The sequence below is a fragment of the Opisthocomus hoazin genome, chromosome 2, assembly GCF_030867145.1.
Source record: "Opisthocomus hoazin isolate bOpiHoa1 chromosome 2, bOpiHoa1.hap1, whole genome shotgun sequence".
NCBI lineage: Eukaryota > Metazoa > Chordata > Aves > Opisthocomiformes > Opisthocomidae > Opisthocomus > Opisthocomus hoazin.
Window position 1 is genome coordinate 54,893,341 of NC_134415.1, and position 25,498 is coordinate 54,918,838.

The following is a 25,498-nucleotide window of genomic DNA, read 5'->3' on the forward strand; positions in this document are numbered from 1 at the left end:
TTGAGATGTGGGATTTGGAATACCCACTTCATATCTTTTATTGAAATTGCTGAATACTTTATATTACACTATTTTGATTCAAAATGGAATTTTTATAAAAAGAAACCATTGTTGAAACTGAGTAAGCCAGCCAAAAGGAACAATGAAAAGTTTCAAAAAATTCTGACCAACGCATGTACTAGTACGATGCTTTGAACCCTATCATTGCACATAATTTAATTTAGGAAACACCTGGAGGAGAGCAAAACTTCTAGAGGAAATTTGACTCACGTTCATTGCCAGCAACATTTCAAATCAATGACCATGGCCAGGACCATAGCACAAGAGCTAGAACTTGGGCTGTCAGAAAACATTGTCCCAAACTTTTTTTCTTGTAATTAATATCAGAGAGAGGTACTGTGCCAACTAGGGCTCCTCTAGTTGTTGAGCTTTTCTTGGTGATGACAAACTGGGCAGTGCAGATTGCATTAGAGCAATTCTGCCCCTATGTCCTTGAAAACACTGGTTCTCTGTGTAGTCAGCTTAGTCCAGCCATAATCTAGGAAGAAAAAATTCTTTGGGTGCATGTCAGCTGCTTAGGCAAATACTGATGAAGTCAGTCATACGACCAATACCAAAAAAAAAATATCATGCAAAGAACAGCAACCATTTCAGGCTAAAGCTATACAGAGTTGTACCTTTCAGTCAATACCTTTGAACCAATGATCTGTTTAAATTAGAATGGATATTCAAATTTACAGGATAAATTAGACCAGTTCCAAAATTTACAGCAGATCATCCCAACACACAAAAATTATATTTTTCCTTGTTTTACAATGGGTGAACCCATAGAATAATACCCTGCCGGCAGGAAGAACATGTTTCTATTAAGCAAACCTGAGTAGCGAGGATCAATAAATACAAGGAGTTAAAATGCTAGTAGTCAGATAACTTGAGTCTCAGGAGCCAGGGACTTCATTCAGCCTTAATCCTTTCCTTTCAAAGGTTTCTCTTTTCTAAGCACACATTTAACATCTATGCTGAAGCTTAAAATAAAGTGTCCTGGCTAGAGAGAGTCAACATAACTCAGCCAACTGGATGTCAGAAATCCAGTCATTACTGAACAGATCATTGTAAACAACCAAGAAATCTTTCTCTTCTTCCCTTTTCAATGGTTTCGTGTTAAAGGCAAAATTCAGAAAAAAACTTTCAGGCTGAAGTCCTCATATTTGGTTGGAAATGTTGTTCTGTTATATATAATCTCTCTCTATATATTTGATTAGGCACAAGAGGGGTTATTAAACATTCAACAAGTCCTCATCACTATCATCATGAAACGATACTCTATTTGTAGAGTTCTGTGCATGCTGCTGGCTTGGCTTGGCTTTTGCTTTCCTTTCCTTTCCCCCATTCAGCAAATAAGCTTTGTCATCACTTCCAAGACCGGGTGGCTTCTTTTGTGGGTGCTTGCTCTTGTCTAGTCCTCTTCCTGTCTGAATCTTTACATCTGGAATGGTTAACACTTCATCTTCACTGTCCAGGTCATCCACATGGAGAGAGGTAAAGGCTTCAGACGTAACAGACTTGGTAGTAATGTGACCATTTTCCTGCCCTCCTTTTGCTGCTCTTTGATGTGGTGCTGCGACTTCCTCCATAAGCCATTCTGTTTCATTCTCATTAGCTTCTTCCTCACTGTTTATCTGCAAGAAAACAAAAAAGCAAGGGGAGACTGCATATACCACTCTAGACTCTGCCACACACTGATCTATCTCCCCAGCTGTCAGACCCCGCACCACACATGGCCTTGAGTTTAACTTGGTCGTAAGATAGTAATACTGCAATAGCATGCTGTTACTACTGCTTTTCACTATACTTGAAACAGACTACTTTCTCTTCCTGTACATTTGTACGCTATTTGGCTATTTATGGACTGCTTTTCGTTTACTCAACTCTATCTTCCTTACCCATTTCACAACATAAATGTAGATATTTCAGCTATGTGGCTTTCCTGAAGTCACATAGTACGGTTCCCACGCACTGAAGGAATTAAGGGGGTTTATTTATTTCTGAATAAAAGCCTCATATTAAGAAAACCTGACAAAAAACAAAACCTTCGATTTTGCCACTGTATTACCTTTGTGTATTTGTAGGAAACACCGGATGTTCTTCTGCAGCAGCTTGTTATCTTGTTTATTACAATTTCCCTAAAGAAGGGGAAGAATACTGCATTAGGGAGATTGTACCCCCCTTATTAGCCCTCGCTTTTCTTCACTGGATTTTCACCATCAACATAAAGCATTTCACCAAGCAAGCTGCAAGCTATCGCATAGTGACACTTGACCCTGAACCACTCTACCAATATTCAGTCCACGATGATGTACATCTTCCCCCGTACCACAGCTTCAGGATGACTGTTCTGAAACACCCCTGGCCTTTATTTCTAAGTGAAAAAACCCCAAACTTGTCTGGAAAGCAGGCAATCAGCAGGACTTGCACTTGTTCCTTGTTGCTGTTGTATGGTTCCAGCTTGACACGATGAAAGGAGAGGGATATCAAATACTAACAATATTATCATGTTGTTTTATCCTCCTTAATTAGCAGTTGTCAACAACAGAGACTAGCCCAATTCAATTGTGTACTCCAGCCCTCTTTACATGGAACTTCAGACAGTAATGGGGAATTTAAAAAAATACAGCGGTTTGAACTTAAAAAAAGTCTTTAAAGTTCACGACTTCCCTTTACTGAGGAAACCAAGTCCTACCAACAAAACTTCTAAAGCCTCCCAACCAGTTCTTACCTCCTCTCTTTTTTGTAGAACAGCAAGATTATTAGGCACGCAGTGAGAACAACCAGGAGGACACTCAGCACAGCACCAACAGCCTGACTTCTCCTTGAAAGGCCTTTATGTACTTGGGCCTCCTGATCAGTCTGGTGCTCATTGTTTGATCTAACAACATAAATTGGGAAGAACAGGATGAGTAAGATCTATTGCCCAGTTGCATCAAACTGGATTAGAAACAGCAGATTCAAAGAAACTAAACACGCCATACCATCCTCTCAGTCCTACCTAACAGCTATATGGAACTGAGTTTTGGGGGATTTCATTCTAAGTAAAAGTCACTGAAAAAATACGTGTGTGTACTGTGCCTGCATCCTGGTAGGCTTTCAAACAGTTCATAAAACTGATTACAGTCAAGTCTGCAGGGCATGATTAGGCACTCTAGAGCTTACACAGCAGCAGCAGCTATCCACACAAAGCCGCAATTTCAGAACCAATCCTGCACCTGAGCAAGCTGCAAAAGCCACAGCAATTATTTACCTTCCAGTTGACTACAGTACTACATAGACCAAACTCCTTCAACAGCTAATTGCTTGCTTAAACCAGAAGAAACAGTTTTCCTATTTTCAAGCTAGCAGACAGAAAGTGAACAATCCTAGAAGCAGTCACTCCACTGTTTGCAGTGAGGCTGCCTACATGCCAAGAATGCCAGTAAGCACTTAGATACAGCCACTCTGCTTTTAACGCTGTCACCTCATTACTCCTTTTTGGATCTACAGAATAAGCTGATCTCAAGTTCATTACAGAAATACCTCATTATTTCTAAGACCTGTAATGATTTTCATTCCAGCCTAAAGAAGTGGGCAGATAGAGAGGAAGGCCAGTCTTTGCTGTGGCTTTAAAGTTTTCCAGACAGTAAGGCAAGGAGGACCCAAATACTGAGTCATGTTACTCCTCTCAGTAACATTAAACTGCATGCTCTGTCAGCTTCAGTAGCTTTTACTTAGTGAGACGAATATAAATTCCACCATGCCTCTCCATTTCCCATGCAAACAAGCAGCTTTAGGTCCAGATCAACTAGACAACCTTTTATTTAGTGGTCATGTGCCACACGTTACATACAGGAACACCAATTCCATCTATCCATGAGCCTACTGCTTTTTTAGCTTTGCCTTTTCTCAAACCACTGTGATGAACAAGAAAGCCTTTAGCAGAGAAGCGCTGACAAGAGCCGCTTTCAGAAAATGGTTAACTACTCACATTAATGGACACACAGCAGAAGTGTACCAGGTAAATAAATACTGGCAATCTGCTGTCTCATGAAGGAATTCAGGGATGCCTTCCTTTACTTGTGGACTGCAGTGGAAGAATACAGTTGAAGACACAAACTTTGATTTATCTTTACCACATCTGGATTCTGATGAAAATATGACATCCAAGTCATCATCTAGAATGAGAAGAAAATCTTACCATTTACTACTTCCTTGAGAACAATGTATTAACCCTAGACCCTGTAAAGTTATGTATGTGTTCTGCAGTAACAGCTTACACTTTGCAGTATCTACACAGGTGAGCTTATAGCTGATCCCATCAGTTGCTACAGAACAGGGGGCTAAGCTCTTCACAAGAAAAAGCAGCTAGATAAAGGAGATCATTGTTCATGCAGCACAGACACAGAGGAAAACAGGAGACCAAGTCTTTAATCTTGCATCATTTCTGCCAAAGTCTTTCAAAAGTGTCAAGCCCAAATCCTATTCAAGCTACACTTGCAACTGAGCTTATACAATAAGAAAAAAGCAACCTAATTTCTTCTAGACAGACTCTGGATACGTTTACAGAAATGGATTAGCACAGATGTCGTGAAACAAGAACCATTTTCTGATGAAGCAATTCACACTGAGTATCAAGCAATTCAGACTAGTAAGCAAGTACTTACCCTCAACATAATATTTAGCTTTTCTGGCAGAACCAATTCTCCGAAAGCGACGTTCATTAGTTTTAACCTGGCAGATGTTTGCTCCAGAGCATTCTGGGAAACTTGAGTTTCTTATACCAGAAAGCTGAATTTCATATACATATTTATCACCATTTGTCCGTATGTCACCAGAAGCCGTGTACAACCTGAGGAAACAGAGTGCAGGTCTATCCTTAAGTCTAAACTCACAGATTTAGGTTATTCCCAAGACGTGAGACTGGCAACAGTGGTAGTTGCTACCACTTGTTGATTCCAGAGCAAGTTGGAGTGACTGATTCAGCAACCACAGAAGATGCAGGACTGAGGTTTCCTTCCCACACATTACAAATGAAGATTATATTTAGCATAAATACAGTCTAAGAAAGCACAGAAACCAAACTTTTCTAGTTATACTGCCCTCAATGTGTGTATGAACACGCAAGTACCTCCAAAGGATTAAAATAAACTGGAGACAAAAGCATGATTCAGCAGCTCACACACAAGCTAGCTTACTGAACCATATTGTGTGCTCTGTGGCTATGATAAATAGCATAGCTTAGTTGTTTTCTCCAGAAGGGTAACTAGTTCTACCATACACGTTACCCAAGTACTGATTACAACTGCATGGTTTCACACTGCTGGTCAGAATGAGAATGCTCTGAGATTCACAGCTATTTGTTAGAGCCACTTGCTTGAAGGCTGAGCTTGCTCAAATATGACTTGCTTTTAATCTCACATTACATCAAGTTTTCAATTTTGTCCTGTCTTCCTCTCCTCCCACATGCAGGCCTGTTTTTTCTCTGATTTTTGTTTTTTCTCTATGCTTGTAATGCTATCGCCACTTTTGTGCAGCAGGTTTATTCACAGTATTTTTGCTCAGTTACTCCAATCCTGCACACTAATGGCTTGTGCCCTGCAAGCAGGGTTTATTCTTCCCGTAACACTAGTATGGGCAGATTTCCTTCCATAACACATATAACTGACGTTAAATATAATAGTTTATAAGAGATTCTGGAACAGAGCTATGTGCAATGTATAGTACAGTCAGCATTAACTGTTGGTCTTCCCCTGTCTCTCCTGAGTTCAGCCATGCTTGACCATTCCTCCAGAGCTGTAATTCCTCACTTCTACGGCTTTTGAAGCATGGGTTCCTACTTCCATATGGATCACCTGAGCAGGAAAAAAGGTGCTATGTAAAAATCTAAGGAGTATTCTAGGTGAAAAATATCAAGTTCTCTGGCACTGAACTAATGTCTACATGCTATGGAAGAGAGCAATAACCCACAATACAGAGATCTAACATCAAGGTGAGTATGTGCAGGCTTTAGACTAGTCTTGAGTATACCTGGACATGCTCAAAACTACAAGCCCAGCTGTGAGCCACATTATTGATCAAGGCCTTTAAGTCAGTCACTGATACAAGGCGAATTCAGGGCTACTGCCACTTGACAGTCAAGAACTGTTAAGGCAACACAGATTATTCACACCAACCTCTCTTTTCTTGAAGTACAACTCTACAGGACTAAGGTGCTGCGGTTTTTGGTTGTTGCTGGGGTTCTGTTTGCATTTTTTACTTACTTGTAATAAACATCCCCTAAAGAGAAGTTTTTCCCATTTGCAGGATTAATGACTGTTCCGTTCACCACTTCCACCTCCTGCTGCTTCACAGCACAAGCCGCCCGTGTGTCCCAAGTGATGTAGTAAGCACAGTTTACTTCATCAATCCTACCAAATAACAAACACAACTGAGGATTCCAGGAAACAGTAACAAGCACTTAGTATCTTCAGAAAGGAGAGACACACAGCTGCTAACCCATGTGTGGGAATGTCCTGCCTAAACACCATGCTGAGAGTAAGTTAAAACAGTAAAGTAGCACTCAAAAAAAGTTACTCGAAGAGCTGCACTGCACTTTTCTGCAGTTCCAAGATCTAAAAAGACCTAGTTGCACTTAAACTTCCTCCTTCAAAAATTCCAGAAGTCACACAGGGCATCAGAAGGTTTTATTGAAATATTTTAGCTAACAACATGTCAGAATCACAGAATGGTAGGGGTTGGAAGGGACCTCTGTGGGTCATCTAGTCCAACCCCCTGCCCAAGCAGGGTCACCTACAGCAGCCTGCACAGGACCTTGTCCAGGCAGTCTTGAATATCCCCAGAGGAGGAGACTCCACAACCTCCCTGGGCAGCCTGTTCCAGGGCTCCGTCACCCTCAGAGGGAAGAAGTTCTTCCTCATGTTCAGACAGAACTTCCTATGCTTCAGTTTGTGTCCATGGCCCCTTGTCCTGTTGCTGGGCACCACTGAAAAGAGTCTGGCCCCATCCTCCTGACACCCACCCTTCAGATATTTATAAGCATTTATAAGGTCCCCTCTCAGCCTTCTCTTCTTCAGGCTGAACAAGCCCAGCTCCCTCAGCCTTTCCTCATAGGACAGATGCTCCAGGCTGCTCTCAGCAGGTTTAACGTGCTGCATGTTATTTAACTAGGACAAGGAGTATATGCTAGTCAGATTTTGCTGCCTAGTTCTTTGACTCCTGCAGAGCATCTTGCTCAATTTCTGAATTCTATGAACAATATACAATCAATCAAAATCAGTCTGATCAAAAAGCCATCAAGCTTCCTTACTATTTCTGATCATGCATATATACCTCACTTTGGACAGCTTCTAGTTAAATAATCTGTACTGAAACAACAAACCATGTTTTCTTAGCTCAAACACTTACCTACAGTAAGTGTTTTCTACTAAACAGACTTTGAGCAAAGTTAAGAGTGGCTGTACTACAACCGATATTGAAAAAAACAGCATCGCAGCCATTGTCAGATCTAATCTGGAAGTAGAATGCTTAAATTTTTGCTCAGAAATTTTAAGATAAATAGAAAATACAATTGTATATGGAAGTGAACATGTGCACAAGCTCCAGAAGATCCATGTCTTTAAAGCGCAGACCAAGGATTACTTTAGGGACTGTCCAACATAACAGACAGTCACTGTCCTGAGACTTACAGTTTACTAGAGAGGTACAGAGGAATAAACCATGAAGATCACCGGCATGTTAATTTGGTACTCACCTCTGCAGCACAGGCATGCCAACTGTTTTTGCACACTTCAGTTCTATAATTGTTGTTACTTTCTTGTTTTTCCTACATTCCTGCCCACTGGAATAACTAATATATACTGTATCACCTAGAAGAGAACAATGGTGACACTCAAGATTTTTGTAAGCAACTGCCAAATTCCCTTTGCTCATTCTCCAGACTTCATTACTTCAGATTAACTTTCAGGATTTTCTTTCCCCCCTGCACAGACCATATATCAGTTACAGCACTTCAGTAATCTGAGGCCTTCACACTAACGATAATTTAAAAATCACTCCTCAAACACCTTTGTATTTTCGTTGTACCTTGTGTTCAGGTCACCAGTATAGCCATAACGAATGTTTACAACTAAGATATCTTTTTTTAAACATAAGAGTAAATGAAGATATCCATTATAAATGAACACAGGCAATAAACACATGCAATACATCCCATTGTTTTTGTTGCTGGATGGAAGATTTCCCTCAATTTCACAAACTCAGCAGCAATTTAAAAAAATGTTCTTACAACTGAAAACTTGGGTAAAGCTGAGATTTTTTTATTCCTTTTAAGAATGAAGCCCCTTAGTCATCTTTCACACGCTGCTTTAATTGAAGAAGTTAGTAGACATTGAACAAGTCTTTCAAAATAGGATGAACAAAAATAATTCTCCCTCCCACAATTACAGAATCACAGACTGGTTGAGGTTGGAAGGGACATCTGGAGGTCCCTTGCTCAAGAAGGGCCACTGAGAACCAGCTGCCCAGGACCAGGTCAAGACAGCTTTTGAATATCTCTAAGATAGGAGACTCCATAACCTCTCTGGGCAGCCTGTGCCAGCGCTTGGTCACCCTCACCGTAAAAAAGTGTTTCTTGATGTTCAGATGGACAATTCACTTCTTGCAGCTTTAATGACAACACTGTTTATTTGCTTCAACGTTTTCTCATGGCTTCAACATTACTTCTGAGTAGTAGCATTTACTGGTTTTGGTTTTAAACAGAAGATTCGCTGGTAAAGATATTTTGTGGAGATATTTAAAAATAAAGGCTTCACCGTAATTTAAGAACCACTATAGCTAGGCTGCAAGATTTAACTATCTGTAGCTCTACAGGAACAAAAGTAACTCTACCTGTCACATTCAGCTTCTGTGTATGAACAAGTCCGAGAACTTGAACGTCTCCATTGTTGCTTTTCCTGCAAATACTGGCTCTTTCAGGGCAGCCTGTGGGTCCCTCATGTACCCTCTGACAGAGATTCACATAGTACCTACAGAGAACAGGGTAGACAAAAACTTCTTTAAAATTAATTTAGGCTAAACTTGGAAAAAGTGACACATAAGCTTTAGAATCCTCATGAGAAACTAGCCAGGTTGAAAAAAATTAGATACTTGAATTAGCTGACAGAGTAACGCACGTACTAAGATTTAGCAGATTACATCTAACTATCATTTTCAAGTAAATGACTTGATAATTGATCAATCTGGTAAACTGATCATTTACCAGATTAGTTCACTAGTTAATTTTGAACTACGTCAAAACTAGAGATGAACTGAGTCAAGAAATGCCTAGAAGTTTTTTCAGCTATATAGGTTATAGTACCATCTTCAATTCAGCATGTTTTCAGAGCTATACCAGTTAAGTTTTACTAGAACAGAGGAACTAGTAGCAAGGCATTAAAAACTGTTTTGTTACCCCACAGTTCATCATAAGTTTAGAATTAGATGCTCTCATCCTTGCCAGTTCATTTCTATTTGCTAACTGGAGGGGGAAGGCTAGGGAGGTTGATGACTTCCTGCCATTCGTATCTTCCTCTAAGCTGATACTTAGAGGAATGGGGGGGAAAAAGCCCTACTTGAACTTTAGAGAAAAAGTTACACACTCAAGTCCAAAGACAGCAACTGAGTCATCAAGATTTTTGTCCAACGGGACTAAGAAATCAAAAAATTGCATTAAAACTACAAAATAACTTTAAGATAGCAGTTTAAATAGAAAGCCTTTACAAAGCCTTTAGTTTAGACTTGTTCATCCTTTAAAAAGGGTTACCAATAGCGGGAGGGGCGAGGATGAAGACAGTAATTATTCATCCTCTTCAGATAAAATGGGTTATTTTCTGGTTTTTTGTCTATACACAGTGTTAAGCACTGACCATTTTAACACACTGTCAGCAATTTAAACAGACTCTGAACAGGAATTGAACAGAAGTACTACGCCACATTACAGCTTCAACTGTATTGAGGAGCAAGCTGCTCTCTGGGAGTTGCTCACTACTCACGAGTTCCCATTGTGGAAAAAGATCCATGATCCCGTCAGGGAAGAGAGCATTCTCAAGTCATAAGTTCTGTGTTTTTGGACAAACTTGCACTCCATCTTCTTGGGAGGACAAACAGCCTGAGTCTGCCATTCAAATGTGACAGCACAGCCAAGTGTCTCACTCAGAAGCTGTGGTCTCCCAACACCAGCATTTTCATCACATGTGAAGATTATGGTAGATTCCCTTCTTGCAGTTGCTATAATGGGGAAGATGGAGGGGGGGAAATAAAAAAGGAAAAAAGTACTTTGCAAGAGTCTTTCAGGCATGTATGGATGTTAGTATAGCAATTTTGTGGTAGCAACAAAAATTGTAATCAGGTACTGTTTCATATAGCAAAGGGGCACAAATGCTTTGCCTAGCAGTTTTATTCCCTAGGTTAGCTTTCATGCATTTTAGAAAGCAGTGCTCCTTCCAAAAGGACTGATCTCTGTCAAAGTAAAGTCATCACTTATGACTTAACCACTCATTTATCTAAAGGCATAAACTTTTTATTTCAAAAGTATTTTGCTCACTCGAGTAAAGTCAGGTTTGTCCCATAGATTCCTTCTCTTGCCCACTCCTACCTCTTTACTTCCATTGTATTGCACCTGACATCTTATGCCCAGCCTGATGATGGCAAACTCCCTGTGTCAGCTCAGATCCTTGCAAATGAAGTATACGAAGTTCTTACCGTTACCACAAAATCCCCATTTTCCATCTCCCTGGTAGTTTTCAGTTGTAGCACACCATGGCCTATTCTTTTCTTCTGTAATACATTCCTCATAGGTCTTCCCCTTGTACTTGAAGGGGAAAACACAAAGCTCTCCCTTTTCAGTCACTAAGAAAGAAAGGTACATCCTTTTAATAACATGCAGTAGTACAGCAGGCATACCAATATTCAGGACCATATCCAAAGCCTGTACTTCAACACTACTCATGAAAAGTCATAGCCAGAGGCAGACAACAGAAATACTGAAACATTAAGTCTAAACCAAATGAGAAAACTAAGATGTAGTGTACAATTAGCTACAATTGTCCCCACAGAAAAGTTGCAGACTCTTCTAGGAGATACGTGTTGAGGTTGCACATTAGTATGGTGCACGTGATTTAACAAAAGTACATGTTTCTATTAACACATGCAAAATCCATGCTGCTACCCTCCTATCGCAACAAAACCTTACATTTTAAGGGTAAAAAAAGCTGACAAGTTTTTACATAGAGAATGCATCTGCTTCAATCTCACCTGGAGGGCAGTGATCACCTCCCGTATACTGCAAGATGACAGTTTCATCCTGGTGGCTATAGTCCACTTTCATTTCCTTTATGTTTCCAAAAGATGACACACCACTTTCAGATGTCAGACACACTGCCCCATCTTTGCATGTTCCCTGGGGCAAGTCTGTTGCCTTACTGCATACACCAACATGGTAACTGCCGGATCCAGAGAATACCTGTGGAGACATCCAGACGCATTATAAACAAGGCTGCCTCAGAGCCTAGGGTCAATACTTACAAAGAACCACCCAAGAGCTTTATAAACCAAGTCCCATGCAGCACTTGCATAACACAGGAGGAAAATCAGACAACTAATATTGCAAGTCTGGCCTTCCTTAATATGACAAAACTTCAGATAAAGTAAACCCACAGGGCCAAGGATATAGTCTGCTCAGCAGACTTGTTTTCACATTCGGGATTCTGCCACAGGTGAAGATTTCTCATTCCTTTCCTCATGAGTATATTCACATCTCAAGAACATTAAAAACCTAATGTTATTCCCTGTGATATTATTCCCTCTGTCAGAGGCCAAACAAATACCAACACTGACCACAGCTCCAGCATGTGATTCAGTCTCCTCTAACACCCCAGGATGCTTAAAAGAAATCTCTGCTTCAGTTTTAAAATGTTGACAGCGATGAGCAATTACAAATAAAGAGAAAAAAGAGGGGAAAAAAAAAAAAAAAAAAAATCCCACCACCAGATGGCATTACCTCGAATGATCTTCCAGAAAGGCTGGTCAGGTTAAAAGTATAGTGTAGCTGTTCATCAGTCACAGAGCAGCCTAAAGTTTTCACTTTATCAGGGCACACAACCGGAGTTTCCCACTCAAACACAAAACTGCAGTCAAGTTTCCTTATCATCTTTGGCTTGCCCTGTTACCAAAGAACACAGCAAGATACATTCGGTTTAATTTTTGCAGAGTTTGTTGCTCTTTCTGCATTCCCTGCCCCCCCCCAACAGTTAACCTCAGTTATTACTGATGCTAGACCTTACTGACTCTAAGACAAACACCATGCCTTCATATTACAACTGGTATCAAAAAAGCTACATGTGAAGTCCATTCTACCTAGCTCCAGAAAACAACCAAAGCAGTAGTTCAAGTACACAGGCTTTCTTATTATTTAGGGTCAAGATTTTGATGTTCAGCTTAGTTGCAAGCAGGAACAACAGTGAGACAGAACTGTGTTTCTCCATGGTAGAGAACATTAAGAAAGTTCACCAAATTAAGGTTTAGAAGGAATGTCATTTCCTTTGTCATATTTTAAATAATAATACGAGCATGGCCTGTGTAACATTCAGAGCTGCACAGAGTTTCAGCTCATGCCCTATGTTGATGGAAAATGGTTCCACCGTGTATCTTGATGGAGCTCTAATTTGTCAAATATCATACTTAAGTGCTTCTCTACAGTTTGTTAAAGCATTGAAAAAATTCAAGTAGTGTTAAATTCATACCACTATGCAACCTCAATTTAGTCTTCAGGCGTCCACACAAAATAAAAACATAAACACCTAAATGCAAATTTTTAAAGCTGTGTATGATTACGGAATGGGTTACAACATAGAGGAAACATTTCACGGTAATAGGTTTACAAACAGTTACAGTAGTTCTTGTGTTAGTTTGTGGTACAAGTACAAGCTTTTGGACCTCGACAAGGTGCAATACAGCATTAAGTTTAACACCAGCAATAAGGTATTGTTACATTATTTCAGTGGAATCTGATCCTTGACACCATCAGAACCTGCCGTGCACTATATGAAATTCTGCCCAGTTAAGAATGCAAATAGTATGTATATTCCTGGTTGAAACAAGTCCATCCTTATATGCCAGAAACAAATCCCTGATATAGTTTTAAACAAAGCTAACACTGGTTACTACCTGCTTCCCATTGCATTCCAATATCAACATAAGTTTATTAGATGTCTTACCAGACTAGTTCCTTGGCTGCAGTGAAATACAATAAGAGAAGTATAGTTCAATTTGTTGTTTATCTGACAAGGAGTAGTGCTGTTGTAAGTGATGTAAACTTCATTTACTGCCTCATTTAACTTAGGAGGTTCAGTAACACGACCGATATCCTACACAAGCAAAAATATGTATTAAGAGACATATGGAACACACCTAGATCTCAGATCAGCCCAGAGATTCAGATCAATTCAGATTCATCTGTTTGGCTTACACTGGAGCACAACTACTGCACTTTTGAAAACTGCATTCTATACTCAAAGAACAGTTGTTGTATTTCAATTCAAACATAACACAAGTTGGGCAGCTCAAAACATTCTTTGACTAAGCCTGACAAAACCCAGGGAGCTTCTGCATCTTATAGGTAGATTGTTTTTTAAATCATTGTGCCAAAGTACCAACTATCACTTAAAACCAGCATAGTCTTAACAATGGAGTAAGGTCCCTACATCAATGTGGAAGTCCATGGAAAACAATATCAACTTTTTATGTGCACCTTCTACAGCTCACAAACAAGACCTCGAACAGCAAGAGCTTTCATCTCTCAAAGTAATAACATAGACAAGTTAACCAACATTCTGTCACAGGCTTGCTGTTCATGAAGCCGTGAAGTTCTCACATGAAAGTACTAAATGCATTTTGGAGCATGCTAGGACATATGCTGTTTCATATTGCAACAGGCTATCATGGGATCAAGCACGCCACTTCTGTGCCACAGAATGGCAGATTAAGAGGTGTTCTGCTTCCCAGGCTCTGTACTTGGCACACAGCACTACACGAAAAATTTCTCTGTTGTAATTTTTCACATTTATCACAGAACGGAATCTTCTGGCACCCCAAAAAAATCGCTGGAGTTCAGGATAGGAAAATACTTGTTCGCAGAGAAGCGATGAAAGGCAATTTTGCAGGGTAGATTTTAAATTTGTATTCCATTTCTTCAACCCATTGTCAAGCCTCTGGTTCAAAGCAGGTCTCTAGCCAGGGATACTGTTTCAAACTAGCAGGGAAATGCATGTTTCAATGATTCCAGGCATAGTACTCACTATTGGCGATTCATTAACAGGAACCATGCACACAGCTGCTCCAGGTGGGCAACTGACATCTTTGATCGGATTGAGAGGCTCACAAATGTTGATGTAGAAGTCTGGAGAAACATCTGTTATATCTTCATCCACAAATGCCTCATAATATCCAGTGCGATGGATCAGAGGAGACAGGTCAATAACAGAACTGCCATTCAATACTGAGCAGTTCACCTACAAGAAAGCACATTTCACTGCTCTTATTCTTTTATTACTTGCTTTGATTTATTGACAAACATCCTGTCCTTCATAAGGCCAGAAGTGCAACTACATTTTAAAAGTTTCAAATTCAACTTAAGTAAAGCAGTACTTGTTACAATTTTTGTTTGCCTATAGATACTAAGCACCTATTAGCTGCATATGAAAAACCTCAGTGATTTAAACATTCTTACAGAATGGAGTCCATATCAGAGCGACACCAAGACGTAAAGCTCCGGCATGCATACTCCAGCATATACAGTCACTATGTCTTCATAAGATCAGTAGATCCTACAATTGCTTCCTCTCCCCACCTCTCAACACAACATTGGACCATTGGTTTACAACAAGCTGGTTATAACAATGTAAAGTTACTGTATTGCAAGTTGACAGCTTGAGCACTGCGTTTCCTCACCATCTATTTCACACATTCTTAAAGCTTACTGACAGCCTACCCGGAATTTGGGAAGTCTATTCTTGTTTAGGTATCAGATAAGGAGCAAGTAACAAAACTACCATTTAATTTCAGGGCAAATAATCATCATTGCTATGTAGCTATCACCACACTGTGGATACACTGTGAAAAGTGATTAGAAATGCACAAACGATCACTGAACAGAGTTGATAGGCTAGAAAACACAATGTTTTTAGGCACTGTTGATTTGTATTGCGGTATGGTACGTACTGCTGAAGAGGAAACCAGAGCTGTGTGTAGCAGAACTCTTACAAAAGGAGGGGATGTGTAACAGCTCCTGTCAGGGAAAGGAAAACTAAAAAACATTTTTCCTAAATGGAAGCGAGAGTGGTAGTGGCAATTTGATAGTACTGAGACAGTGATTATGAGGAAAAACAACTTGTCACGGAGAATGATGGTCACGCTAGAAGTAATCAAGGCAGCAAGAAGAATGATTAAGCAGATTCACAAAAGGTAATGTTCAGGTGTTAAGAAGAGATCTGAATCCACCCTATAGCTCATTTAGCCTTCTATTCCTATTGCTGGCTTTTACTCTGTGCACCCACTACTGGCAACAACTTAACTAGCTAAAATTAACTAAAGTAAGACTAGCTCACAGTATTGTCTGGAACACCAGTTCTTCTACAGTTGACCAAGTCATGTTATTACACCATGTGTTACACAGCAGAGGCAGATGCTAAATTCACGCCATCAAGGTTTATCAGTTTTTGCACTGAGCAAACTGATCATACACTTGCCTGGCCTCTAGTCATTTGCTTAGAAACAAAGACTATCCCCATGCACAGAGATACTATCCATCCTCAACTCAACCTAAGCTCTGTTGGCCTGTTGCATTGGAGGATCTTAACCATCAGTTCCCAAGAAGATGCCCTATGGCTTCCATTTGAGCTGTACAGAAAAGCAGTTAAGTATGTTCCACAGAGGAGTTATTCTGCAGTGCTCAAGTTTTAACTTTGCTCGCCATGCGGACCAGAAGTTTGCCACGTACTGTTCATCCCTGCTCAGAGTCAGTAAGAAAAGTATTTGAGAACTCCTATAGGAACCTGGGTTCTGTGCTACAGGAAAAGACTTTTCCCTCAAGGAATATGAAGCATACACTGCTATATGCCTAACTTCCCCCCTGAAATTAAGTCCCGCAAGTGTTTTCCGTCGAAGTAATTCTTACCTCTTCCTCACAAGCCAAGGAAGTATGCCAAGAGAAGTAACTAGTGCATGTCTGCTCGTCAAAAGACAGAAAAACAGGCCAGCTGTCACCTCCAACATCAGATTTGCATACAAAGCTAAAATAGCTTTTATGCTTCAGTTCCGGGTCTGCAGAGCAAGGATCTCCATCTTCATAGACAAGCTTTAACACTTGATCTTCGTAAGTTAGCGTTTTACTCGGTTTTCCGGCATTAATTGGCTTTGGACCACCAGTGATGCAGACAGCTACAGTAAAAAAGACAAATGAACAAAACTGATCAAGTCTGATGTAACTGCCCTTCAAAATTGCACCTTACAACACAAACAGCAGGAAACTTAAGACTTTAGTCTCACTTTAATTTTCCTAAGAAAAATAGGATTTTTCACACCATCCAGAATTGCCATTAAAATGAGCTGAACTACATCGAAACAAAGACCAAATATTGCCTTTAATACTGCATTAACCAGCAGAATGTACTGCATCTACACATGTTTAAGCAATCACAGAGCACAGTGTTTGGTTACCACTTCTCTGAAAACCAGAAAATTAACACAAAACATCAGACAGATTATATGTAATTTTAAGATGCCTTTTAGAAATCAAATCAATCTAATATTTTCTCCTAACTACACAAAAATAATTTTTAATTCACAAGCAATACTCCTATTTTAGTACTTAAGATGCTTAAATGTTGTCTTATGTTCAGTTTGACAAAAGAGTTAGCAATTGAACCTGCTCGTAAGCAGCTTAAAATACAAGTTAATTTCTACTGATGTTTCAGAAGCATCCAAAACAGAACAGAAAGCTGGAAAGAGTGTTGGTTATGGTTTGAAGTGCGGACACAAGGCTCAGTGCAGATGCATTACAGCAATACATCACCATAGAGCAATTATTGTGCTCAGTCCACTCTAGCTGGAAGCTCATAACTTCTTCCTTTTCACAACAGCCAAGAGGCACAGCAGAAACATCTACACTCCTGCCCTCACGTCCGGAAGCATACCCACCCATTCAGACCTAAAGAGATTGGACTAGAAGTGAGCCCATATAAATTTAGGAATGGAGTTTGAGATGAATACATCGCTTTCATTTCACACAGCTGTTCACGCCTTCCACATTTGCAGTAAAACCCACACCTTGCATTTTACTGTAAACTTGAGCTAAATGTTTCCTTTGGGTACTCTACAGTTAGTGATTACAGTATCACAGAGCACAAGATGCTTACCAGCTCCATTAGCACATGAACTTTTAGCTTCAGCGCAAACATTCAATTCAATTTTTCTGTTATGTGAATCATTGATGGTATAGCCAGACTCTCGCTTTAGTGATGTCAGATCAAAGAGGTGGCCTGTAGGCAGATCAGGGAATAATTTTAGTCTTTTTTTTCAGATTCAAAATCAAGATATTTCTTTGTATTAAAAGCTTTCAGTAACTTAATTTAGTAGGAAGGTCAACCAGCCTCTAATTGCCTGCTAGCTTAGAAAGGCAAACAATTACTAATTCATATCAATAATTGCGGGTAACACTAGTTTCAGAACTATAGACTAGTTATGTTCCAAGGGACATTGCCTTACAAGGTATTTCTACCCACCAATAAGCTTGTTAGTCACTATCCAGAATACGTGCCACACTGCCCTTTTCTAATGAAATTCCTCAAGAACACAAACGCAGTAGTGCCGCTTCCAGCGGACTCTTCCACATACCAAATCCTGAGGTCTCCTCCTTACCTGTTGCAGGACTGGTTACCCGGCAGTCATTTTGCACGTTGCTTTTAAGAGGACATGCAGCAGCAGTGAACCATAAGAAGGTATATTCACAGTCTTCAATGGCCATTATAAGTTCTGGCTTCGACTCCTAAACATGAAAACAGTGGAGGGAGCAACATCTCTACAGAGTGATGCTGTAAGATTTCATGCCACAGGGTTATCCCTGAAGCCTATAGCTGAGCTCAATTCGAGTGCCAGTCCTAGGACTTAACAGACCATTGTGGTCCAATGAATTAATCCAAGGACAGAGCATTAACTGTGACTATTTCAAATATTCAACCATACAGAACCATTATCAGGAGCAATAAAATTGATCAGAGAGGTAAAGGCAGCCTAGCTGGGCAACAGAAAAGCCGGAAGGTGAGAGTAAGACATCTCACCAAACAGAAGAATACTTAACGGCAAGGCATACAGACGTGCAAGAGTTAAGAACTACACAGCCAATAGCATTATTTACTACTTGAAACACTTCCCAACCTGCAATACATTTATCTTCAAGACAAACACAGACAATTTGAAGCTATTACAGATGATAAAAATCTCTGCTAGCAGATTGTACAAAAAGATCTCTTAAAAACTGTTCAGCATCTAAATCTCAAGTTCTTTCCAGCCAGTCTGCTTACAAGACTGGCTCCCATCCAACCACAGACGACTAGAGAAGGGATAAGAATGGACCGCCATTCTCCACAAACAGTGGTATGAACAACTCATGAAAACACCACCAGAAGAAGCCCACTTACAATTTTGCTTTCATCACACTTGAGGCGCAACATTGTTGTTTTCTTGCGAATTTTATCTGGACACTGGTCCCCATTAATATATTTCAGAACAGAAACGCCATTTTCCCACCGGGGACCATCAGCCACTTCCCCCAGACTTGTACATTTTGCTCCCTCCATGAGGGAGGCAGCAGCATCAGAAGGACAGGAACCTGTAACATATGAACAAAAACTGTCTTATTACTCCTAAGTGTTATTAAGGCTTACTTGCCTGGAACAAAACTCCACTCTACTTTCAGGTATGTCATAGCTAATCTACCTCCAAGCAACAGTCCAAATCATAGTCACTGGGGTGTTTTATTCCCCCCAAAAACACAAGTAGCAGCAACTGCCTCACTTCACTCAAGGTCATGCAGAAAGTAGTGGCAGCTACTAGTGGGGAAGCGGACTACTACAGAGTGAAACGCTAGAGTCTGTTACGTGGTCTTCCACAAAGTGTGGCGTGCGTCAGAAGATGCCATAGAGAAAATTCTGAAGGTAACACCTTGTGCCAAAAGACTGTTTTATTCCTTAAGAGCCATAGCAGACTTTGGACAACAATGGAAGAGCTAGAGATGAAGTCATCAAGGCAAGGTAAGAGCTGCTAGGGAATCTCATCTGCCAAGCAGATGGAAATCAGGCTCACAATCTACCCGTCCCTCTGGTGCCAAAACTACACCAATGTCTTCATGTAGTTTGCTTTGCGATTTTTTTTCACCCTGAGCAACAGCCAGCAGTACTGTCCTACCACTTGCCTCCATTAGCTACAGCAAGAATATATTTTTATTTTGGTCTTACGTGCTGCGCCATATGGTACTAAGTGCTTGCAGACATTAATATAGTATTTCTGCGCAGAAGCAGATAGAGTAATGGCCTCCCAATTCTCTCTATGTCGTGTCAGAGATGAAAAGTCATAGAAGTTTCCCTCTTCATCCCTGTGAGAAACACAAAGGATTGAAATTAAGAGGCATTTAGAAAAAAACCAAGTAATTGTAAGCTACAATTCTTCAGTTACTACAATAACTTTCAACTTAACAACTCTATAAGAAGAGTATCATGCTGGAAAAGAAACCTGCACCAGACTCACTGCTCCCTACAAACCTCAAATACAGTACAGAGACTGATCACTGCACCAGCCATCCCCCACAGTAACTGTCCACATACACACAGCCCTCAGCCAATACAAGCGTAATTCTGACTTTTCATTGAAACACGCAGGTTTTCAGTGCATGGCAAGCACAAATGCATAGTTGCAGTGGATTGTTTTACCTTAGGGTAGAAAGCTATGATGATGCCAGATGTTAAAACTCTGGGGCAATTACTAGCCACGTTCGACCCCACTTATCAAACTGTAATTAGCTAATACTTGGTTGTGACAGAACTAGGTGACATTTTTCCTGAAGCTTTGTTTGATGGAAGTTCCAGACAGACAGCAGCTGTACTCTTGTTTAAATCAGCTATAGCTGAATAACAACTAGACGCTTGTAACAACCTAATGTACTTAGAGTTCCACCATCAATAAATGCATACCTAACAGTTCACTTTTCTTTGACCTTCTTCTGGGGAATAAGCTTAGTATCAAGCATTTTTCTTCAGTGATATTAGTTTTAGAAAGTACAAATTGCAAAAGTTACTTAAAATAGATTGCACTGCCATAGAATGCCACATTAGCTGGTTTCTGACTAAGTCAAAACACAATAGCTAAACTGGCAGTATTGCACTGAGTTCCAGTAAGGCTGTATTTGTTTCCGTCATCATGCAACTCCATTTTAAGTTTGTGGAACCAACTTACTTGTAGGAGCACTCAGTAGATTTAACAGGTGGGCAAGCGTACTGCGTATGCCATTCAAACATGTAGGTGCAATCTGGCGTTTCCTTCAAAAATACAGGCTGAAAGAACAAAATACAAAAGGAATTTACTTTCTCATTTAGACACACTGAAGCTACCAAAGTGTCTCAGCCTTGCTTCAGGAAGATCCAGGAACTTGTATTTACATATAATCTTAGAGCCTCTGACCAGCTAAAAGTATGGCTTCTCCCAAACCTGAGTTTATCCACATGCACACTTCTGACAAAGGGGCAGCCATTAGGAGCTTCTGCCTCCTCCATGAAATAAGAGGAAAAGCAAAAGAAATTCTAGGCACTGTTGTTTAAGAACCAAAAGGAAAGCTCAAGTACAGAGAGAGATACTAAAAGCAAGTAACCATCTTATTTTGGTCTGGCCACGTAACCAATACGTACTTTCCTGCAGATTCAGTCTCCTAGCTTTTATTTCTTACAAAGAAACAGCTGTTATTTCCAGAAGAGCATCCCTTCCCAACATCTCCAATAGCTTTGCTCATGGCAGGCATCCCTTAAAGGAACAGCATGCCCTGACTTTCCTGGAGCCTGATGAAAGGTACCTTCCTTATACAGGAAATTCAAAACACTCCTCATTTTTTATTACCTCAACAGGACCTTTCAATCTCCTGCCTAACCCATAAACAATTAAGCAGTCCTTGAAGGAAGCTAGGTCATATTCTTCACCTTACCCTCCCACACATCAAGAAGAGGGCAACTCGAATACAGTATACACAGGAAGCATGTTTTGCAACTAACCTCTGATGTAGTCTTGTCACAATAGAATAATACGGCAGTTGATCGTTCGTATATTTTATGACATTTTTCTCCACTGGTGTAATTAATCATTATCAAGCCATTTTTGAAAGTCAGTTTTTCTGTAAGCAAGCCTAGAAGCAGAGTTGAGAAAAGTAAACAGCTAATCCAGTAAATACAGAACTGCAGTAGTGGCTGTGGCAACAGGGTTGCATAGACAGCAATAACTCACACAATAAAATAGATAGAAAGACCTCAAACTTCCTCTAAAACTTGTGACCTTGTTATTAAACGAGTACTGCTCCAGTACAGTAGCGCTGAGCTCATTCATAACTGTGTGTCAAGATAACTATAAACATGACATTTTATTCGCACATGAAGCAAAAGGGGTAGGGTGCTTTATCTCGTAAGATGTACAAGATTAGCAAGAACCCCTCTTTCATCACATAGCAGCTTCAATTACACCTTCCCATTCTCTAAGTTCCTTGCAATCAAGTGCTATACCTGCCACTTTTCTGAAAGTACTGTCCCTCTTCTTTACTTGACACGATGACACAGTGCGAGCCTCTGGTTTGCAAGGTTCTGTTATTTCTCCACAAACTCTGAAGTAGTAGTCATATTCATCTGTACTCACTTTTATGTCTTTATTGGAAAGTGGCTTCAGGTTATAAACATGACCATACCTTGGATCTTTCACCTGGCAATCCTCTCCTTTAAAGAGAAATCAAGAATTTTAAAATATAATTTCATATCTACGAGCCATGCCAAATAGACTTAAAACAATTTAGGTTTACTGGCACAAAAAAAGGCCACAAAAATGAGTAGCTGGCACTTTCGGGCAATGACACTGAAGGACAATTTTAGTCCATCCAAGTAGCTCGTTTCAGGATGTCACCAATCTCTAGAACTATGAGACTAAGCTACAAATGGAACATTTCTTTTGTAACTGCCACTAATGCAAGATGTAGAAGTCACACTTTACAAAAGCTACCTCAAAGTGGCCTCACAGGTTCTTCCCTCAGCCATGATGAAGATTAAGTAGAGAACCAGAGATACTAAGTCCAGGACTTGCTTAATTATCTGGAAAGAACCGAGGTCACAAGGCCGAAGAAAAAGTTGTCCTAGATTTCAGACTTGCATCTTCTTTTCGCAGCTATGAAGATCGCCGAGTTTGGAAATAATTGATCATAGGAAACGTTAGCTACACCTTACAGGTCTACCAAGATGTACACAGAAAAGGTTTCGGAAAATTCTAGTTTCTTGAGTCTAATCAGCTGATATACATCAGTATCTTTGCTGCTGATCAAGTCCTCAGTTTTAAAGTGACACTTTGCTCGGTATTCTGAAGCTCTTAAAAAGACATCAGACTGTATTGCACGATTATTATGCTCCCCTCAATCATCCAACAAGTTGGTACTAAGTTAGAGACATCAGTTTCCCTCCCTTCTGAACCACAGATCTTGTCACCAGCATCAATAATTGTGCGCTACAGAGCAGAAGCTTGTAAACATTCCTCTTACACCACATGAGATCACTGACAGTTTTAATAATATCTAGGACTGTTGCGACAGATCCTTTACAGGAAGTCTGGATGTTTTACAAGGCATAATCTACAAGTTACAAAAACAAAGCCTGCAAGGGCAGAGAAGATACCTGCACATTCAGATTCCCATCTAAGACCCAGACGAGTACCCAGAGCTAGAACCCACGATTCTTTCTTGCATGTCCTGGAGTCAACCATAAACTCTGCTATTCTCCCACTGGTATCTCCCCCATTGTCTAACAATGGTCAAGATTACAGTATAACTTCCAGTCTTCAGTGGGGGACAGGGAATGACTTGCCAGGCATAGAATCAACTGCGTTCTCATGAAACTTTATGCTTTCAGATTTACAAGACACTAGCAAGTCTGCCTGTGATTTAACATGGTAGCACTACGATTTGTCAGCATTATTACTTTATCTTCTTTCCCTAGACAGGGAAGTACATTTGCCTGTCATCATAAATTGTACTTTTTAATGTTAGATTGGCTAATCTTAGTTGGCTCAAAGCTCGGAAGAGACATCCCTCCACTAGCCAGCACCTTTTACAGAAAGATTCATGGGGCAAAAAACAAACATAGCTTCACTAAGTATTTACTTCTTGTACAGATCTGTTTGATATTTTAAAGCTCAAGTGACTACACTTACCTTCTGCTTTGTCAACAGGACATGCTGCCAAGGTTCTCCAAACAAATACAAATTCACAGTCATCCTCTTGCTCAAATACTGGCGATCCCTACAGGAAAGAACCATATGAAGGAGGCCTACTAAGAACTACATTGCAAGTTTCAAAACATATATTCAGAATCATTTTTCATTGCAGTTGCACAGTCCAAGATCTCTATTATCAAATTTCAGTACTCATTTTCAGCAAAGTGTTGCTCTTAGTGGCTCACAGCATTCCACGACAGAGTTCACCGTTGAGTTGTACAGGTTCAGGAAAGCAGTTGTAAGGAGAGACAAGGGAAAAACTTGTATACAAGATATTACTTTTTAGAACCAGCCTCTCCATTCCAAGAGGAAAAAACACTGTCTGTTTTGCTATAGTAAGTCCAAGCTCTAAAATCCTCATCAATAGCAATTGGCACAGAAAATTACCATTGTTTGATCACACTGGAAGATTATACGTGTAGAATAGCGTTGCTTATCTTTGCACGTGTCACCATTCAAGTAAATAATGCTTAATGACCCATCAGTAGCAGCCTGTGGGCTCATCTGAATGACCCCAAGGTTCTTGCTTTTATCAGTGTATTTCACACAAGATCCTATGGCACCACCTAGAGGCAAAAGAAAAAGCCTGTATTTCAGTTCAAAGCTTTGACAACTAGAGTTAACTTTACTGTAAAACAACATGTTGGAATAGCTTGAAGAGCGCTTTCAGAATTAAAGCAGGCTGCCTCAAAATCTTTAAGCAGAACACAACAGAAATGTTTTCATAAACACTTTTAGAGATATTGTGTGCCTAAAGCCTTTGAGGAATAGAACAAGTTACTGTCCTACAATCAGTGAAATCTTTCAAATTGCACTAACTTCTCTGCTCCCACAGACTGACAGAAGACTACAGCAACAGGTTAAATAAGTCAAACTGGCTAGAAGTGCAGTAAGACATGGCATAAGCTGCTCTTTCTGGCCTCATTCAATTAGGAGGTTTCAACATTTAACTTTCCTTCCTTCTTTGAAAAAAGTAAACTAAGTAACATCAAGGATACTGGCAAATACTGCCCTCCAGGCATTATTCCCACACATCTCAATGCAAGAATCTTCATGAGCATTAAGACTGCTCTCACTTTGACAAATTCTGTTTATTATACCCTTGACATAGCTCACCCAGGTCTATGCGAATTCAGTGATTCAGAGGGCAGGATTCAAGAAATCTTACTAAAATAACCAGAAATGTCATTCTGTGTATAAGGTCTTCCATCAGAAGTCACAAGCTAGTAAGATTTTGCCACTTGGCTTACCAGGGCATCCAGGCACATAGGCCAAAGGCTTGCAGACATTCAAGAAAAATGTTCGATTCTTTCCGTCCTTTGAAGTGTCTATAGCAACCCATGGTTCACCCTCTTTGCTCAAGTCACTTAAGTCATACTCATTGCCCGCAGCATCTGAAAGATGTGGTACATACAGTAAGCTGAAATATGACCTATTAGATACTTGCAGCAGCATTGGGTTTGAAATGATACAAGTTTCATCGATAAATACACGTAATTCAAAGTAATTTTCAGAATCACATTAGATATCCATTAAGAGACAGTACTGTTTCCATAAAAAAATGTCACAACACCAGATGTAGAACAGAATTCCTTTGACAGTTACTTCCCACAGGTAGCTACTCCACAATTCATAGGTGCATTTTTCCAGAGGCCAATAATAATTTAACCCACTTCCTTCCAAGCTGGGCTGAAGCAGCACCCGGTCATGATACGGATTAAAGGCTTTCAAAGTACTTATCAGCTCTCTTGCGTATACCACTATGTTCCACATTAGCTTCTTGCCTGTCTTCATAAGTTAAGCCTGTTTCAAACAACTTACCTCCTCTCCTCCTCTACAACTTCTATGAAGGCTTCAAGTCTTAAACATGTCTTCA

General features: G+C 40.1%; 1 protein-coding gene across 1 annotated transcript in view; it reads right to left on the reverse strand.

The window, feature by feature from the left end:
* IGF2R (insulin like growth factor 2 receptor) overlaps nucleotides 1-25,498 on the reverse strand; it is a 60,304-nt gene continuing 34,806 nt past the window's right edge. Inside the window, exons 24-48 of the mRNA XM_075413715.1 lie at nucleotides 24,873-25,016; nucleotides 24,010-24,188; nucleotides 23,560-23,647; nucleotides 21,876-22,082; nucleotides 21,375-21,505; nucleotides 20,569-20,666; nucleotides 19,575-19,711; nucleotides 18,759-18,949; nucleotides 17,980-18,106; nucleotides 17,478-17,600; nucleotides 16,238-16,500; nucleotides 14,361-14,573; nucleotides 13,281-13,430; nucleotides 12,065-12,226; nucleotides 11,320-11,527; nucleotides 10,768-10,914; nucleotides 10,059-10,293; nucleotides 8,917-9,053; nucleotides 7,781-7,895; nucleotides 6,291-6,437; nucleotides 4,695-4,879; nucleotides 4,019-4,205; nucleotides 2,777-2,926; nucleotides 2,114-2,183; nucleotides 1-1,679 (exon numbers count right to left, since the gene is read on the reverse strand). Of these exons, the coding sequence (XP_075269830.1) occupies nucleotides 1,278-1,679; nucleotides 2,114-2,183; nucleotides 2,777-2,926; nucleotides 4,019-4,205; nucleotides 4,695-4,879; nucleotides 6,291-6,437; nucleotides 7,781-7,895; nucleotides 8,917-9,053; nucleotides 10,059-10,293; nucleotides 10,768-10,914; nucleotides 11,320-11,527; nucleotides 12,065-12,226; nucleotides 13,281-13,430; nucleotides 14,361-14,573; nucleotides 16,238-16,500; nucleotides 17,478-17,600; nucleotides 17,980-18,106; nucleotides 18,759-18,949; nucleotides 19,575-19,711; nucleotides 20,569-20,666; nucleotides 21,375-21,505; nucleotides 21,876-22,082; nucleotides 23,560-23,647; nucleotides 24,010-24,188; nucleotides 24,873-25,016 (4,196 nt within the window). The 3' untranslated portion in view covers nucleotides 1-1,277. The remainder of the gene's footprint in view (nucleotides 1,680-2,113; nucleotides 2,184-2,776; nucleotides 2,927-4,018; nucleotides 4,206-4,694; nucleotides 4,880-6,290; nucleotides 6,438-7,780; nucleotides 7,896-8,916; nucleotides 9,054-10,058; nucleotides 10,294-10,767; nucleotides 10,915-11,319; nucleotides 11,528-12,064; nucleotides 12,227-13,280; nucleotides 13,431-14,360; nucleotides 14,574-16,237; nucleotides 16,501-17,477; nucleotides 17,601-17,979; nucleotides 18,107-18,758; nucleotides 18,950-19,574; nucleotides 19,712-20,568; nucleotides 20,667-21,374; nucleotides 21,506-21,875; nucleotides 22,083-23,559; nucleotides 23,648-24,009; nucleotides 24,189-24,872; nucleotides 25,017-25,498) is intronic.